The sequence below is a fragment of the Mustela putorius genome, unplaced genomic scaffold (genome assembly GCF_011764305.1).
Source record: "Mustela putorius furo isolate JIRA1106 unplaced genomic scaffold, ASM1176430v1.1 tig00000876_pilon_pilon_pilon, whole genome shotgun sequence".
NCBI lineage: Eukaryota > Metazoa > Chordata > Mammalia > Carnivora > Mustelidae > Mustela > Mustela putorius.
The window spans coordinates 2,373,360-2,390,940 of record NW_025421506.1 but is presented as its reverse complement, the minus strand read 5'-3'; the positions used below and the strand labels follow the sequence as shown (position 1 = coordinate 2,390,940).

At 36.7% G+C, this 17,581-nt stretch overlaps 1 protein-coding gene across 4 annotated transcripts in view; it reads left to right on the top strand.

Moving 5' to 3' along the window:
- AGTPBP1 (ATP/GTP binding carboxypeptidase 1) overlaps nt 1–17,581 on the top strand; it is a 159,665-nt gene that overhangs the window by 88,029 nt on the left and 54,055 nt on the right. For all 4 annotated transcript variants that reach the window (XM_045086080.1, XM_045086081.1, XM_045086082.1 and 1 more), the window contains exons 14-17: nt 4,901–5,616; nt 14,251–14,334; nt 15,896–15,982; nt 16,064–16,212. In XM_045086080.1, coding sequence (XP_044942015.1) covers nt 4,901–5,616; nt 14,251–14,334; nt 15,896–15,982; nt 16,064–16,212 — 1,036 coding nt within the window. The remainder of the gene's footprint in view (nt 1–4,900; nt 5,617–14,250; nt 14,335–15,895; nt 15,983–16,063; nt 16,213–17,581) is intronic.

Here is a 17,581-nt window from a genome sequence, read left to right as displayed (position 1 = left end):
CTGCCAGTTCTGTCATTTTATTTTTGGCTCTATCTGATTGGTCATTATAAACATCCATTGGGCACTGAAACTTGTTTTCTCTTTTGGTGTTGAAGGTTTATAAAAGATCTGTTTAGTCACTCTTAAACTTCTTGTTTCTTGTCTTTTATTACTTTTCAACATATTACATATAGCCATTTAGTTAGTCTTATAGTTTTAGTGTCTGAAATTCTTGTAGGTCTTTTTCTACATCTGTTTGTTTTAGTTAGTTCTCTTCTACTTGCTTAATTTTTCATTTAGTTGTTGTTGTTTTTTCCTCCCTGTGAGCTGATTTTCTTTATAATTCTGTTTTCTTTATAATTCTGTTTGTGGAGCTTATGTGGAAACACCAGACATTTTTGTTATTTCCTTTGACAAGCACTCATATAAGTTACATTCCTCCTTGAGGGTTTTTGGAATACTCAAGTAATGTGAGTTCAGGCTTCAGTTTGTGTGGTGTGTGATGTTAGGCTTTTGGTACCAATTTATGAGTAGTCTTTTTTTTTTTTTTTAACCCTCTTAGTGCTAAGGTTTGAGACTGTTGGTTTTCTTCACTATTTCTTTTGTGGTGGGACTATTTCTAGGGGATTTATAGCAAAGGTTTCGTTCTTTATGAGGTTTCATCTTTACGGGAGGAGGACCTTTTGGTAGACTTCCCATCTTATGCAGGTCCTGGGATAGTCTCCTATTCTTTATACTCTGAGATAGAAAAACCTAAACCCCAGGTCACCTGGTTTAGCAAATATTTTCCAAGTGGAAGTTACTACTTTGGGATCCCATCTTCATTACTATTTCCTCTTTGTTTTTGCTGTCTTATTCATTTGTTGTACTTAAAATATTTTAATATCTTACCCAGCAATTATAAGAGTTTCTGAGGGGTGATACCTTACTCACCAGGTTTCCTACAACAGGATTTTTTTTTTTTTTTAAGAATTACAGGGTCACATTTTAATTCCTGAATTTTACAGTTCAGCATTAGTATCACCACATGTGTACAGATGGTATAAGATAAGCGCAGTGGTATTTTTGATACAAAATAAATGTCTGTTTTATTAAAAAACTATCTTTCATATATACACGGCAGCCCATCTTTTCTGAACAATCTCTTCTAACTATAGAATTTTTCAGAATAAGGGCATTCTCAGGAAAAATGGACTCATAACACATATTACGAGGGTGATCTGAAGCTTGTAGGTAGAATTACTATTTTCACTTTTTTACCCTAATGCATTAAATTGTATTTTGAATTGTTCTCAGTTCAGCATGATCTCAGATCATAGATGAGCAGATTAACATCAAAATATTTACAGTTAACTTGCTGTTCTAAAAATCAAACCTCTTAACTGTTTGCCTCAACTTATTATTTTAAATTAATTTATGTACATGGAATGTGCTTACACTCTTTTTAAAAAATGCAGCTTTCATATTACATTCTTGTTTGTTTATGGGGAAACTTCCTCTGCTGCATACCGACTTTGATACTGAAGTAACTTCTTGAATCAAAATGGCATCTAGATATTAGATGCCACTTAATTCAGCACTATTCTCTGAATGCCAGTGTTCATAAATCAACAGAGTGTTTTCCTCTTCAACAGCTGTAATGCACAGCCACCTACCTACTACCTCCTTTGTGCCTCCACTGTCTTCTTGGATTAGATGTGGTAGAGGGGCTGGAAGTGAATCATCTTTGAGTTCCTGGTTTTTATACAGTGGATATTTAAGGAATCAATCCCAAAGGAAAAGTTTCATAATTTTCATGACATAATGATTCTTAAAAAGTTAAAAAAATTAAAAGAAGTGCAAATACAGAAAAATATTTGCAAAAAACGGGTTAGAGGATTAGTTTATGTGTGTGTGTATGTCTGTATTTTTTTAATGGAGGAATTTATACAACAAAATAAGAAAAACCCTATATTTCAGGAACAAATAAGTTATCTATGAAGAATTAAACCAGTTAACAGATGAATAGACAATTTTTTGCTTTTCTCATAGGGAAATTAAAATTTAAATGACAGGAGATGATACTTCTTAACTACCACTTTTAAAGAAGTGTTTTAAAACTATAGTAGCTAATGTTGGCAAGGAAGAAGATCAGTTGGAATAGATAACCTCATACAGAGTGAGAATAAATATTAAGATATGTATTATTGGAGAGTATTTGGACAATTTGTATTAAATATTAAAATTGATTGTAGTATCTGTCCCTGTAATTCCATGTCTGTGCTTAGGAAATCGTGCTAAAGAAAGAAAAATTTTATGCAAAAGGATGTTCATTACAGAATTCTTTATAGTAATAATTTTGGAAATGACTTACTTACATGCTTTATGTGTTTAAATCCTTCTCTGTTGTATAAAGGACTTAATGCCCAACTGTGGAATAAAGGTTAAGTCAATTGCGGTATATTTCTTTTATAGAGTCTTATATAGACAAAAAAATATTTATATAAATCTAAAAGGAGAGAAGCTTACTTGATTTGTCAGCTGCATCCTTTTTTTTAAACTTGGCTTTTAGGACATTTTTCTTTCCTGGTATTTGTCTTTCCAGACTGACTTTTCCTTCTCTGTCTCCTTTTCGGTTTTATCTTTATCTCTTCAACCTCTGTAGATTGATTTTAGTGCCCCGGTGTTCAGTTTTTTTTCTTCTCTTTAGTTCTTTCCAATGATGATTTCCATTCTCATTGTTCAGAATAATATCTGTATGATAATGACTCTCAAGTATTTGTCTTCTGGATGGATATTTCTTCTCCATTCTAAACTTATATGTCTAATTGCCTACTTTAATAGCTCACATTTAACCTCTCAGAGCTAAACTAAAGCTTTTCGTTTATTCAGGCAAGCACTTTGGTGCCATATGTGACACCTCTGTCACATATGTGTACCTTCTGTCCTGCCTCTGGTCTTTTGCAGTGTCATGGCACTTCTGGCTCACTGTGCATTTGGAATCCAACCCCTTCTCACCAACTTGCCTAGACTCTTAATTGGTCCTCAGTCCTCAGAAGGATAATAGAACAGTGGTTCTCAACTGGGCTTGTCTCCAGGGCGTGTTTGACAATATCTGGGGATATTTTTGGTGATCACAAATGGGTGGGGATGCTACGGGCATCTAGAGTGGACAGAGGAGAGAGGCCGGGGATGTTGCCAAACATCCTATAACGTGCAAGATGGTGCTGCCTATCTTGCCACCCCTGACCCCTGAAATACAGAACCAAAACCCAACAAAAAAGAAATCACACACACACACACACACACACACATAAGTTTGAATTTTTATTTAAATTCTAGCTAGTTAACATTTAGGGTAAAATTGGCTTCATGCATAAAATTTAGTGATTCATGACTTATGTATAACAACACCCAGTGCTCATCCCAAGTGCCCTCCTTAATGCCCGCCTCCCTCCAGTAAACCTCAGTTTGTTCTCTATGGTTAAGACTCTCTTTTTTTTTTTTTTTTAAATATTTTATTTATTTGACAGAGAGAGATCACAGGTAGGTAGAGAGGCTGGCAGAGAGAGAGGGAAGCAGGCTCCCCGCGGAGCAGAGAGCCCGATGCGGGACTCGATCCCAGGACCCTGAGACCACGACCCGAGCCGAAGGCAGCAGCCCAACCCACTGAGCCACCCAGGCGCCCCGGTTAAGACTCTCTTATGGTTTGTTTCCCTCTCTCTAAAAATGAATTATCTAGATCAAATGTCTCAACCCCTTTGGTTATGAAACCCTGTACTCTAGGTAGTTAAGGAACTCTGTGCTTACACAGGTTCTGTTTTCTTTTGTGTGTGTTTTTTGTTTTCCTAAATTTAAGTCATCTCATGGCATTCCTCTTCCCCAAACTGTCCATTGGCTGCCAGTGTAGCCTGCAAAGCCGTACAGTATCTGGTCCTCTTTTACATCTTGGATTTCATCTTGCTCATTCTGTGCCAGCCATCCTAACTCCCTTGCTGGTCTCTGCATACATCAGGCATTCTTCTACTCTGGCTCCTGAGCATGGCAGCCCTTTCTGCCTTTGCTTTTATGTTATCTTCCCAGTGAGGCGTCACAAATCCATGGAATTTCAAATTGTAGCCCATCTTCCCTCCCCTTGGCACTCCCAGTCCACAGTACCAGTACCCCATTCTCCCCTCTTTAATGCTTTAGCCTACTCACCTTCCATAGCATACATTTTTGTCATTTTTAAAGAAAGATTTATTTTAGAAAAGGAAAAGAGGGTGCACATAGGGGTGGGTGCAGAGGAAGAGGGAGAGGATCCTCAAGCAGACTCCCTGCCAAGCCCAGAGCCTCATGGGGTGGGGGACTTGATGTCAGGACCCTGAGATCTTGACCTGAGCTGAAATCAAGAGTGAATGCTTAACCGACTCAGCTACCCAGGTGGGCCTGTGTCATGTTTATTACTTGACGTGTTGACAGTCCTCTCCCTTCCTTCCAAAGAAGGAAGCTGCAAGAGGGAAGAGGTTTTTGTTTCTCTTTTTGTTTTTAAGTTGATGGTATTTAAGTGCCTGAAACATTGCTTGGCACAAAACAGACACTCTAATTGTTGAGTTAATGAATAACAATTCAGTTGTGTGTGTTTTTTTTTAATAGGAGCCTGGATGCTTTTAATATCTTTGTGCTTTTCTAAAATTTCCCATATTTCTCTTATATGTAGGCATTATTTTTATAATCGAAAAAGTAAAATAAGTGTAATGAATTTTGTGGCTAAATACTTTGTGTTTTCTTAGTGAAATTAAAACATACTCTTTTATCCATCTTCCTGATTTTCAAATGTTAGGTTTCTGAAGCAGCATATTCAAGAATATAGTCTTAGTTTTGTTAATACATTTTAATATTTACAGGTAAAAGGTTGAACATGTTTTGTTTTTTGTTTTTTGCTTTTTTTTAATTTTCAAAGGACTATGATTTAATCTCCAAAGAACCAAAGCCTTTCGTATTTGAGGGAAAAGTACGTGGTCCTATTGTTGTTCCTACTGCGGGAGAGGAAGCATCTGGGAATCCAGGCAACTTAAAAAAAGGAGTTGTCAGGAATGCAAATGTGTCTCCTAAAGGAGAGGAAGGTGATAAGAAACCTACCTGTATGGATGTGGCAAAAGAAGATATTAAGAATAATGACAGAACATCACAACAGCAGCTAGGTGATCAAAACAGAACTATTACATCCACTCAGGGCGTAAACAATGATATTGTGAAGGCCTTGGACCGAATTACGTTGCAGAATATCCCTTCCCAGACAGCCCCAGGTTTTACTGCAGGAGCCAAGAAAGACTACAACCTCCCTCTTACCGTCCTCACGTGCACTAAAGCTTGTCCACACATGGCCGCTTGTGGAAATGTTCTTTTTGAGGGAAGAACAGTTCAGCTAGGGAAACTGTGTTGTACTGGAGTTGAAACTGAGGATGATGAAGATACAGAGTCTGTTTCATCAGTGGAGCAAGCGTCAGTGGAAGTCTCTGATGGACCCACACTCCACGACTCAGATCTCTATATTGAGATTGTGAAAAATACAAAGTCTGTCCCAGAATATTCAGAAGTGGCTTATCCTGATTATTTTGGTCACATTCCACCTCCATTCAAAGAGCCTATTTTAGAAAGACCATATGGTGTACAAAGGTGAGTTTCAGGTTTCTTCTTTCTCTTAAAACAAGCCCATTGTCAAAATATGGGTACTTAGGAAGAAAAGTATTCTGAATTAAAGTTATTGTCATTTTTTTTATCCTGCTTTGGAAATTTGCTCTTATTTGCAATTGTTCTTATGGGTTAACTTTATTTTCTAAGCTCATTACTTATTCAGATGGAGCCAGCATAATAAACCTGACCATTGGACAATTTAGAAATTTTTATTTAGATGGCATCTGAATATATAGGTTATTTACTAATCTTTAATAAATATTAGTAGCAATATATTAATTTAGTATTTTATTATAATTTGAAATTGATTTAGATTTATGATTTAAAAATGGAAATGTGGACACATATTACTTTGTTGCAAAAATTGAAATTGGAAATACTCAGTATGAAAATTTGGGTCTCATAAAAACAGTAACTAAAGTTATTAGATCTTGCCAATTAATTTTATAAATTACAAATAGTATTAACTATTACCATCTAGTAATACCTGGCCTCTAAGTACATTTGTGGTGCAACTTGACTCTTTTCAGTGATTATGTTTAGGGTTTTGTGATGATGGTTTACTAGTACCTAATCTCTGTGCTCTTGTTATGAGTATAGCACATAATGATACAGAAGACACTGCTGTGGGCATTTGATTTTCCTTGGACTATAGGCTTTTTTAAAACAACAGTTGTATCTTCTTAATTTTTTTATATTTAATGTATTATATAAATTAATCATTTTTACTTAGCAACTTAGTGTGTGTTTAATGGTACCATTTGGCTCCTTGACCCACAGGTATGGAATCACATAAGATGTAGCATCAGAACTGGGAAAGGTGTGTAGAAGTGGGCGTGGCTCTGGCATCCACTGGATGCATCACACACACACACACACACACACACACACACTGCACTGTCCAGAGGCACCTGGCCTCTTAGAGTGCCAGAATGGCCTTCAAAAGGCCAGTGAAGCTCCCAACTAGGAGGAAATACTGTGTAGTATGGCTTGCCATCTTTCAAAATGAAGTATATGTACTAAATTAGAAACTTCCACGTGGTTCTGTATTCCCAAAAGAAAGAATGCATAAGTCTCATACCAGGAGGACCAGGAGGTGGGGACAGAAAATAGTCCTACCTACCTGTGGCTCGCAGTGTTCCACTAGGGGACTTGGTACTTTCTGTCCCTGTACCTCTGAGCTCTGCAGGGTTAGTAGTCCTGGTTCCCAGAGTGGATGTTGTCTTTCCATGGGGGATGTAAAAAGGGTACAGCTTCCCTACAGGCTGCCAAGGGTGTCTTTAGACTCTTGTGTCTAGGACCAGCAGGCATCTTGACCCAGATCAGCTAAAGGAGGTGAGATTGCTTGTACACCATGGCAGCAGGTCGACTATGTGTGGAACTCAAGTGATTCACTTGTTTTAAGCATGAGTGGGCATGTCACAGCCTCTCAGAATGAGAAGAGATGATTGCCAGGGGCTCAGACTCCTCTAAGTTTGGGTCACTTGCAGGGTGGAGCTGAGTGGGTGGGGGGTTTAGATTGATGCTGGAGGATTGAGATGAGGCATTGCAGCCTTGGGGAGGTTGCAGTGTTGGAAACAAAGTTCATCCTGGTCACATTTGTCTTCTCAGGTTCTCCTTAGGAAATGCCCACAGGAACTGTGGGGGAACTGCATGGGAACTGCATTTGTTCCTTCAAGTGACAATAATTTGAGCCTGGAGGAACAAATGCATGTAGCAAGCATACTTGAACCAGTTGGTTTGACTTGATAGGCATGACGAGTTAGTGGGGTGTGTCCTGGCAGGACAGGGCACTCTGAAAATCAAGTCAGAGTGTTCGGATTCTAGGCATGGCTCTCTCACTGATTCTGTGTGTGTATGTTTGCACGAAATAACTTAATTTCTCTAGATATCAATTTTATTTTCAAACAATGGATTGATGCCCATTAGTAACCCGTATTAAAGTATAAAATAATAGTGTGTCATGTAGTACAGCAAAGTATTATTTCATAAACTTTTGTTTCAGGGGCATGTGTGTATGTGCATGTGCACACACATAGCAGTCATTTTTTTTTTTTTTAAAGATTTGTTTTAGAGAGTGTGCCCAGGGGAAGGGGCAGAGGGAAAGAGAGAGAGAAAGAGAAAATCTCAAGTAGGCTCCCCACTGAGTGGGAAACCTGATGTGGGGCTTGATCCCATGACCCTGAGATCATGACCTGAGCCAAAATCAAGAGTTGGACACTTAACTGACTGAGCTACCCAGACGACCTATTAGGACAGTGATTTTTTTTTTTTTTTTGAAAGATCTTATTTATTTATTGGAGCAAGAGAGGCAGAGATAGGGCAGGAGCAGGGAAGAGAGGGAGAAGAAAGCTTCCTGCTGGGCAGGGACCCTGATGTGGGACTTGATCCCAGGACTCTGGGATCATGACCAGAGCCAAAGGCTGTCGCTTAACCAACTGAGCCACCCAGGCACCCAGTACAGTGAATTTTAAAATGTATTTCTAGTAGGTAATGATCAGAAAACTTTGTCATTCACCTTGAAAACACATATGCAAACTATGGCCTGTTGTATCAAATATAGCTCACTACTGCCTGTTTATGTTCAGCCCACAAGCTAAGAGTGGTTTTACATGTTTAAATGGTTCTAAAACAAAACATTTTGTGACACATGAAAATTATATGACATTCATATTTGTGTTAATAAGTAAAGATTTTTGGGGGCACAGCCATTCCTATTTGTTTATGTATGATCTGTAACTGTTTTGGTGCCACTATGGTAGAGTTGAATGATTGTTGTAGAGACCGTGTAGCTTGCAAAGCCTAAAATATTTATTATTTGTTTCTTAAAGGAAAAGTCTGCTTGACCCCAGTAGCTAGGTCTGAAGGCTTCCTGGTTCTGTATATGTGATAAAATATCCAATACAGGCCAGGTAGTAAGTATTTCTTATTACCCAGAAATGCTCGGTTTTTGAAATACTGCATTGAGGAGGTTGTTTCTAGTTTGCTTATCTTATTTGCCTAGTCTTCTGCAACTTAGGTTTTGAGCAAATGATAAATGTTTTATAAATTACTTGCCAACTTATAGCCCAGCCCCTATTCAAATGCAGTAAAATTATAAATGAATAATGTCAAAATTAATAAGAATTTCTTGTTTGATCATTTTCAGAAAAAGGAAGCATTAGACTTTTTAAAATTAGTAAAAATATTTCTGTTAGTTTGAATTTCTACTTTCCAAATATCACTGAACTTTATTTTTTTTTTAAGATTTTATTTATTTATTTGACAGACAGCGATCACAATTAGGCAGAGAGGCAAGCAGAGAGAGAGAGAGAAAGAGAGAGAGAAAAGGGAGGAAGCAGGCTCCCCACTGAGCAGAGAGTCCGATGTGGGACTTGATCCCAGGACACTGGGATCATGACCTGAGCCAACCTGAGGCAGAGGTTTTAACCCACTGAGCCACCCAGGCGCCCCTATCACTGATTTTTTAAGCATTAATATTTTTGAAAATAATGCAGCAAATGAATAAAACTTCATTAAAAATTTCTTCACCTCATATAGAAGGGGTAAAACCTATTATAAGCTTCGTATTTCATTGTACTTAACCCTTGAAATATTTTTTAACTGTAATCACATATTGATAATTACTTGAATCTGTATTTTTTATTTAAGTTGGCTTACAAATTAAAAGTGTAACTTACCAAAAAAAAAAAAAAAGTGTAACTTACCTCTTGTGTTTTAAAGTGTGCATAGCAGGGCGCCTGGGTGGCTCAGTGGGTTAAGCTGCTGCCTTCAGCTCAGGTCATGATCTCAGGGTCCTGGGATCGAGTCCCACATCGGGCTCTCTGCTCAGCAGGGAGCTTGCTTCCCCCTCTCTCTCTGCCTGTCTCTCTGCCTACTTGTGATCTCTCTCTGTCAAATAAATAAATAAAATCTTAAAAAAAAAATAAAGTGTGCATAGTATTTTTGGGTGCATTTTTCCTGTTTTTCATATTCTGTAAAATAGAGAATGAGAAAACATAGAAAGAAGAAAGGTCACTTTGCCCCATTCACCAGAGGTGGTAACTTTTAGCATTTGATTTTACTTTCCATTATTTTTCTGTGTGTTTTAAGATTGTCTAACTGTATTTTATAATAGAATATAATTTGTATTGCCTTGTTTTAAAAAGCATTTAAGACCTTGTACCAACATACTTTTATCAAAATAAAATGAAATATACGACAAAGAAATACCATGACTCTTAATCACAGAAGTATTTCAGCTTCTCTCAAAATAAAAGAAATGCAAATTAAAAAGTGCTGAAATACCATGTCCTACATAAAAATTGCCAAAATCTAGACATTTTATGGCTCATTCTATTAATGAGGCTGTGGAGGAACAGGCTCCCTTATACATTGATAATGGGATTTCAGATTGATAGTACCTCTTGTGGAGGGCAGTTTTACAGGGTCTGTCAAGATGAACAATACACATTTCCTTTGACATGTAATCCCACATCTGGGAATTTATAAGTTATATGCATGGTATAATTTACACATACGTGAAATGGTGTTCAAAGTTTTTTGTTGCAGCGTTGTTCCCATGCCAGATTAGTTTAATACATTATGGTGTATCTTTTCTGTGACTACTGTGCAGTGATTAAAAAATAGAAAGATCTCTAGGCACTGATGGAAGGAGCTATAAGATGCTTACAGAGGGAAAGTAATAATAGTAGTTAACTGGATGGAGGGAGGATATGGGTTGTTTGGCTCTGTGTCAATTTATTACCTGTTCATAAATTTAAAATTAAAAAGTAGGTGAGGGTCGCCTGGGTGGCTCAGTGGGTTAAAGCCTCTGCTTTTTGCTCAGGTCATGATCTTAGGGACCTGGATAGAGCCCCACATTGGGCTCTCTGCTCAGCAGGGAGCCTGCTTCCCCATCTCTCTCTGCCTGCCTCTCTGCCTACTTGTGATCTATCTGTCAAATAAATAAATAAATAAAATCTTTAAAAAAATAATAAAAAGTAGATGAAAGAATTGTGGGAAAGACAAAAATAAGGAAAGCAAAACCCTGAATTTCTTTATATTAAGTCTAGAATGGCTCAGGGGAAATGTAAGTACTTCTGGAACAGACATAATAGCAGAACTCTTAGTAGGAGCAACAGCAGCAGGTAACTTTTTTTGAGTGTTTTTTATGGGCCAGACAGAGAACTAAGTAATCAGCACTTTTTATGCCATGTATATGTATAAAAAATAAAGTAAGGTGTATCACTTGGCTTTTGTGAGGAACTTGCTATTCTTCCTCTTACTTTATGCAAGACTGTGCTGAAGCTAGGGTTTTTGAGCAATTTATCCAAGATTACATTGTTAGCAAGTGGCAGAGCCAAGAGTCAAACTCTGGTCTAGGTCAAGAGCCTGTCCTGTCCATCCTTTAGATAGAGTGATCATGTATATGTGGTTGTGGTTAAACCATACTCTCTATAAAGATTATCTTCTGTGGATCCTCAGGGAGTACTTGTGTGATGAACAACATTTCCCATAATACCTCTAGAGTAAATATAGCATTGAGATGTATTAAATTCTTTCTTGTAATGCTGCTCTGTCCTGGTTAAAACCTAACTAACACAGGACAGTGTTGCTGGTGGCCGCATATTGTATGACCTTCTGAGTATTTTCTGTTCAGACTGCCCTGCGGGAATTATCTTCTGGGCGAAGCCTTTGATATATACTGAATGTCAATAGGTTTGAGGTTACAGTCCCTGAGGGTACCTGGAAAATTTTTATTGTTTTGTTTTGGCTAGAAATCTGTATATTTTAATAAGCAGGTAAGGTAAAGGAAGGATTGATATTTTATGAAAGTTGTGTTGCTTCACACAAATCCATATCTGAATAAAGGACTGGTTTCCCTCTTTATTAACGAGGGCTGATGGCAGGGGAGATATTTCCCTCAAATGTAATTTTACATGGACCACTATGTCCCCTAAAATACAATGTCACAGGTTGAAAACCAGTGGCCCACTGGCTATATTAACTTGCCCATGATTTTGGCTTCACTTGCAGACCGGTTTTTGTTGTTTTGTTTTGTTTTGGCTTGCTGATTGCTAGCATTTAAGATTTGGGAGATTCCCCATAGAAATCTAAGTTTCTGATGTTTCTTGAAATTGGTATGATAGCCTTAACCTATGGTTCATACCTGGCAGTTTTAGATAGAGGCTGTGTTCTACAGTTCTCCACAGTGGTCACTGGGTCAGCTCACATAATTAGAGCTGCCTGCTACATGGTTGTCAGTGCTGTTCTGACACACACTCTCTCTCTTTCTCTTTTTTTAAAAAAAGATTTTATTTATTTATTTGACAGAGAGACAGAGATCACAAGTAGGCAGAGATGCAGGCAGAGGGACAGGAGGAAGCAGGCCCTCCTGCCAAGCAGAGAGCTGGATGGGGGGCTTGATCCTAGGACCCTAAGACCACGACCCAAGCCAAAGGCAGAAGCTTAACCCACTGAGCCACCCAGGCACTCCTGACCCTCTCTTACATTAAGGGACTTTGCTGTAGAACTGAGCTGTTGTATCAGCCTGTTAATAACATTTTCCTTAAAAAAACAAAACAAAACAAAACTCAGACTTTTGTAGGTACTATTTTTTGCACATTTGTGGTATCAACCTTATTTACTAAATTATTCTGACGAGTGGATATATTTAGTCTTTCACACATACTTGAATACTCACTTTTTTTTTTTTGATATGGCATATCTGAATATATGTAAGTGCCATCTCTTGTCAAAGATCTGGGCGATACGAAATTTGGACTTGTTTGTTATTGTAATTAATAGCCTTTTTTAAAAAAAAAAAAAGATTATTTATTTATTTATTTGACAGACAGAGATCACAGGTAGGCAGAGAGGCAGGCAGAGAGAAGTGGGGAGGCAGGCTCCCCGCCAAGCAGATAGCGCGATGGGGGCTCTATCCCAGGACCCTGGGATCATGACCTGAGCTGAAGGCAGAGGCTTAACCCACTGAGCCACCCAGGCGCCTCCATAATTAATAGCTTTTTAAAAGGTTTAGGAAGAATTTGGCATTTGAAAGTGATGATATTGAGCCTAACTCAAGGATTTATATCATAATCCTTTGATACTCATTTTTTTTGATAGACTGCTTATCAGTGATGAACTATTTTTTGTAGAATAAACCTAAAAATAAATTTAGAGTTGTACATTCTTAATTTTTCCTGTATTATATTTATCACACCTTTTAATGTTTTCCTGATAATTTTGAGTTCATCAGAATAGATTCTTAGCTTATTCTGAAATTATACTGTGATATGATTAGATATATTTCTAAATTATATGAGAGTTAATACTCCATAATCACAAAGAAGTATCTTTGTGCAGGAGACAATTTCACATCTACCTGAAGTTCTTTAGTGGATTCTTAACATTTTATTATAACCATTTTGGCAAATTTTCCCACTTTGCTCTATTATTAAATCAGTAGACCACAGTTCTAGTCTGCATTAACAGTCTTTTTATTGTTTAAAGTTATTTATTTATTTATTTGTCAGAGAGAGAGAGAGAGCGAGAGCGAGCGCGTGCGTGCACATGCAGGGGGACAGCAAGCAGAGAGAGAAGCAGGCCTAGGGAGAAGCAGACTCCCCACTGAGCAAGGAGCCTGGCTCCAAACTTGATCCCAGGACTCTGGGATTATGACCTGAGACGTAGGCAGATGCTTAACCGATGGAGCCACCTAGGCGTTCCTGCATTACCAATCTTTAGCTGAAACAGACAAACTTAAAATTTAAATCATTTCATATAATTGGCTTCCTCTTTAAGAATAAGTGCTAATATGACAAGTGACACTGTGACTATTACCACCAACAGACATCTTCCCACCAGGACCCTTGAGGCCAGCCTACCTGGAATTCCAGGCATCCGGTTTTATGGTCAACATTTATTCTGGTTTGGTTACAGTTTGGTGCCACTTTCAGTGATGGGTATATTCCTTGGCTTAATTACTGACAGGGAGAATTGTGGGGTCTGTGTGTGGCTCACTCTTCTAGGACAGTGGCAGGGATTTTAGGAATTTTTCAGTTAGTTGGTGTCCATTTTGTTGGACTGAAATAGGGGGAGATCGGGCCTAGAGAATCCTGGAGTTTCAGGGTCCACACTTGCTTCCTGACACAAGTGTTCCCCTTCCCTCCACATTTCCTCTCCAGCCACAGAAGAGAGCACAGATTTTGTGGAATGTGTAAACTGTTTGCCATTTGCGTTTTAGCTGAATTCCAGTAAGGGTGGGTTTAAAAAATCTCCTTTGTATATAATTTCTGGCTTCTTAGATCTTTACTGCTGTTATTATGCATGTAAAATTATTTGCTTAAGGACTAGAGTGTAGCTTCATACTATTTCTATGTAGAAAGTTGTCATAAACATTCAAGTTTTTTTTAAGCTGTTCGACTTAACAGCTACATGAAAATCCTGATTTTTGTCTTGTTATGTATTGATAATTTTTTGTGTGTACAAAATACATAGAGGAGGGATCATTTTTCTTTTAAGAAAGTTTTGTCATTTTATACGTTTTTCATCCAAAACTTATTTTGGAGAAAGTTGTGCCTTGGCATAATAATAATGAATTTCGGTGGTCACACTTCTCTTTTATGATTTCAGGACAAAAATTGCTCAAGATATTGAGAGGTTAATACATCAGAGTGATATCATAGATCGAGTGGTGTATGACTTAGATAACCCCAAGTAAGTCTGTTGTTGCTTTTACTTTTATTAGTTTTATTTGTACTCTCAAATTTCAGTGTTGTTTGTAAAAGATAAAAAAAAATAGAGCTAAATTCCACCTAGTTTGCCCTTATTCCATTTTCATCTTTTAGCAGGGATGTAATGGTAAAGTTAATCATGTTAATTTGAATATATCACAGCCTTTTGCTTTTGTTCATAGGTAGACTTTCAATGGGCTTAATAAGGGAAAGGTCACAAACTGATAAAAACATCTCTAATTACCTGCAGTGGAGAGAGTGGAGATTTCACATGGAAGGCTGCAGTTTTGTCCTGTAATACTGAACCTTCATTTCCTTGGGACAACAAATTACCATCCCTTATAGAAGGAATATGTGGTTGCCAATTTCTCCGTGGTCCCTATTATTCTTTCTCATCTTTTACTGCTTACAGTATGCATTGGTCCTTTCTATTACTTTCCAGACCTGTGAAGCCATTTGCTTATGATGCTTCATGCATTGGTATTATTTATGGTTATCACTGGTATCATCACATTTTAGGGTTTAAATATAAGTAAATAAATGAAGATTAGAAATGATGAATGTGACTATTATTTGCCTTCTCAGAGGAGAAATTTAATTAGCCCTCAATGGGTTTCCCCCTCCTTTAACATTCTAATATTTGGGGGGAAATTTAATATCTTACTGGTCTTTTTGGAGGAAATAAAACACCTTTTAAAGATCTTTGTCAGAGAAATAAGGATAAAAGCTGTATCAAACTGATTACTGAATTTGGAATAATCTTAAAAATGGAAACCAGATCTCCTTATTCAAAATATCTTAGTTATTTCAGTTGTAATTCTGTGTCAGATCAGGCAGGTGTGATAAAAAGAGAAACTCAGGAACCTTGAGGATAGCATAGAGACCAGTGCTATTTCTAACTTAAACGACTTTGGCAAAGTCCTTGAGCTTCTTGGAGTCTTAGTGTCCCCCTATTAGAGTATAAGCTTCAAAAGAGCAAGCATTTGTATTTAATCAGGGAAACAGACAGACAACTAAAATTGAATCTGGAACCTAGTAGGCAATCAGTAAATACTAAGTAGTGACTATGTAAAGTGAAGATAATACCTTTACCTTCTTGGTACTAATTAAATAAGATAATATCTGTTATCTAATATAGCACTATAAATTTAAAATGAAATTTTTACCTGAGAACTACATAGTTTAATTAGAATTATTGCTACTTAATACAGGTCATGTGCATTTAAAAAAAATCTGGCCTTTTTATATGATTATTAGTATTTCAGAATGACATTTATTCAGTGAGGTGGAATTTCTTATTTTGATTATCATTCACTGTAAATGTGAGAACACATCTCTACTTGTAGTTTTAATTTTTAAATCTATAAATGTTAGCCAGAGTTTGTGTTTTGCTTGTGTTGGTTGTATTTTTTTGGTTTAAAAATAATGAGGGTGAAGTGGCCATAGTGGTATAGTTTTAATTTGTAGTGTAATTTTATTTATCTTTTGTTCACTTATTTACATGCAATGTATTTTATTAAACTTATTTCAAAAATTTTGTTTAGTTACACTATACCAGAAGAAGGAGATATATTGAAGTTTAACTCCAAATTTGAATCTGGGAATCTGCGCAAAGTTATTCAGATTAGAAAGTAAGTCATTTAAGTTCACATTTTGTCTATACATAGATATTTTCCTAATTCTAATCAGATTTCTATATTTTCTATTTTCAGAAATGAATATGATCTTATTTTGAACTCAGATATAAATAGCAATCATTATCACCAGTGGTTTTACTTTGAAGTCAGTGGAATGCGACCGGGTGTTGCTTACAGGTTTAACATCATTAACTGTGAAAAATCCAACAGTCAATTTAATTATGGTAAGACATGTTTTGTTCCCCTAATTTTAAAAAGTATGTAGGCATCTTAACCGAGGGACAGGAGTTGTTTTTTTCTTTTAATTATTGACTTGTTTAAAAAGGTTCATTGTTCTTTTTTCTCTAGTTCTCAAAATTCAGGTATTTATTATGCAGAATTTAAATAAACTGAGTTTTGCTTTGATGGAGAAAAACCCTTTAAAATGTAGTGAATATCTTTGATTTTATTCAAATCAAATACAACCAAAGATTTATTACTAATGCTGCATAAAATCTAGTTTTTTATGTCAGTTTATCTAGAGGAGAATTACATAAAGTCATCTTTTTAAATTTTTAATAATCTCCCAGAAATATGATAGAAGTTGAGGAAAGTTCTCACATTCTCTTCACTGAATTTCCTCAAGTGGTTACGTCCAGAGTCAGGATTTGACGTTGGTGCAGTGCGGGTGCAGAGTTTCATGCCATTTTACTACATTTGTAGGTTCTTGAACCAGTCACGGCAAACCAAGATGCAGAATACTTCTGTCACCACACAGCCTTGTGCCCCTCCTTTATCACTCACCTTTCAGCAAGATACTAGCTGTAGTTTTCTGCAGATTTTAAAATCTAGTTGAGGAGGTTTCCTTCTATTACTCTTTGCTGAGGTTTTTGTTTTGTTTTGTTTTGTTTTTAATCATGAGTGGGTGTTGAACTTTGTCATAAGCTTTGTTTCAGTTGGTCTGATCATTTTCTTTTCTTTTAGATTGTTTTTCTTCTTTAGATTGTTACGATGGTATATTATATTGATTGAGTTTTGAATACTGAACCAGCCTTTTTTAAAATTATTTTTTAATTTATTTTTTATTTTTTTAAAGATTTTATTTATTTATTTGACAGAGATTACAAGTAGGCAAGAGAGGCAGGCAGGGAGAGAGAGGAGGAAGCAGGCTCTCTGTGGAGCTGAGAGCCCGATGTGGGGCTCGGTCCCAGGACCCTGGAATCATGACCTGAGCCGAAGGCAGAGGCTTTAACCCACTGAGCCACCCAGGCACCCCGAACCAGCCTTTTTTTAAATGATGGAATAAAGTCCACTTTGTCATTGTGTATAGTTGCTAACATTTTGTTAAGAATTTTTGTATTTATGTTCAGGAAGAATATTGAGCTATAATTTTCTTTTTTCTTTTTGTATTCCGTTTCTTCTTGGTATGGTGGTAATACTAACCTCATAAAATGGTTTGGGAAATGTTTCCTCCTCTGGTTTTTTGGAAGAACTTGTATAGATTCAGTGTTAATTCTTTTTTTCTTAATATAACTTTTTTTTAATTTTTTTTTTAATTTTATAAAATAATACTCTTACTACTTTAAACTTAATTATTTTAATTTTTAAAATTAA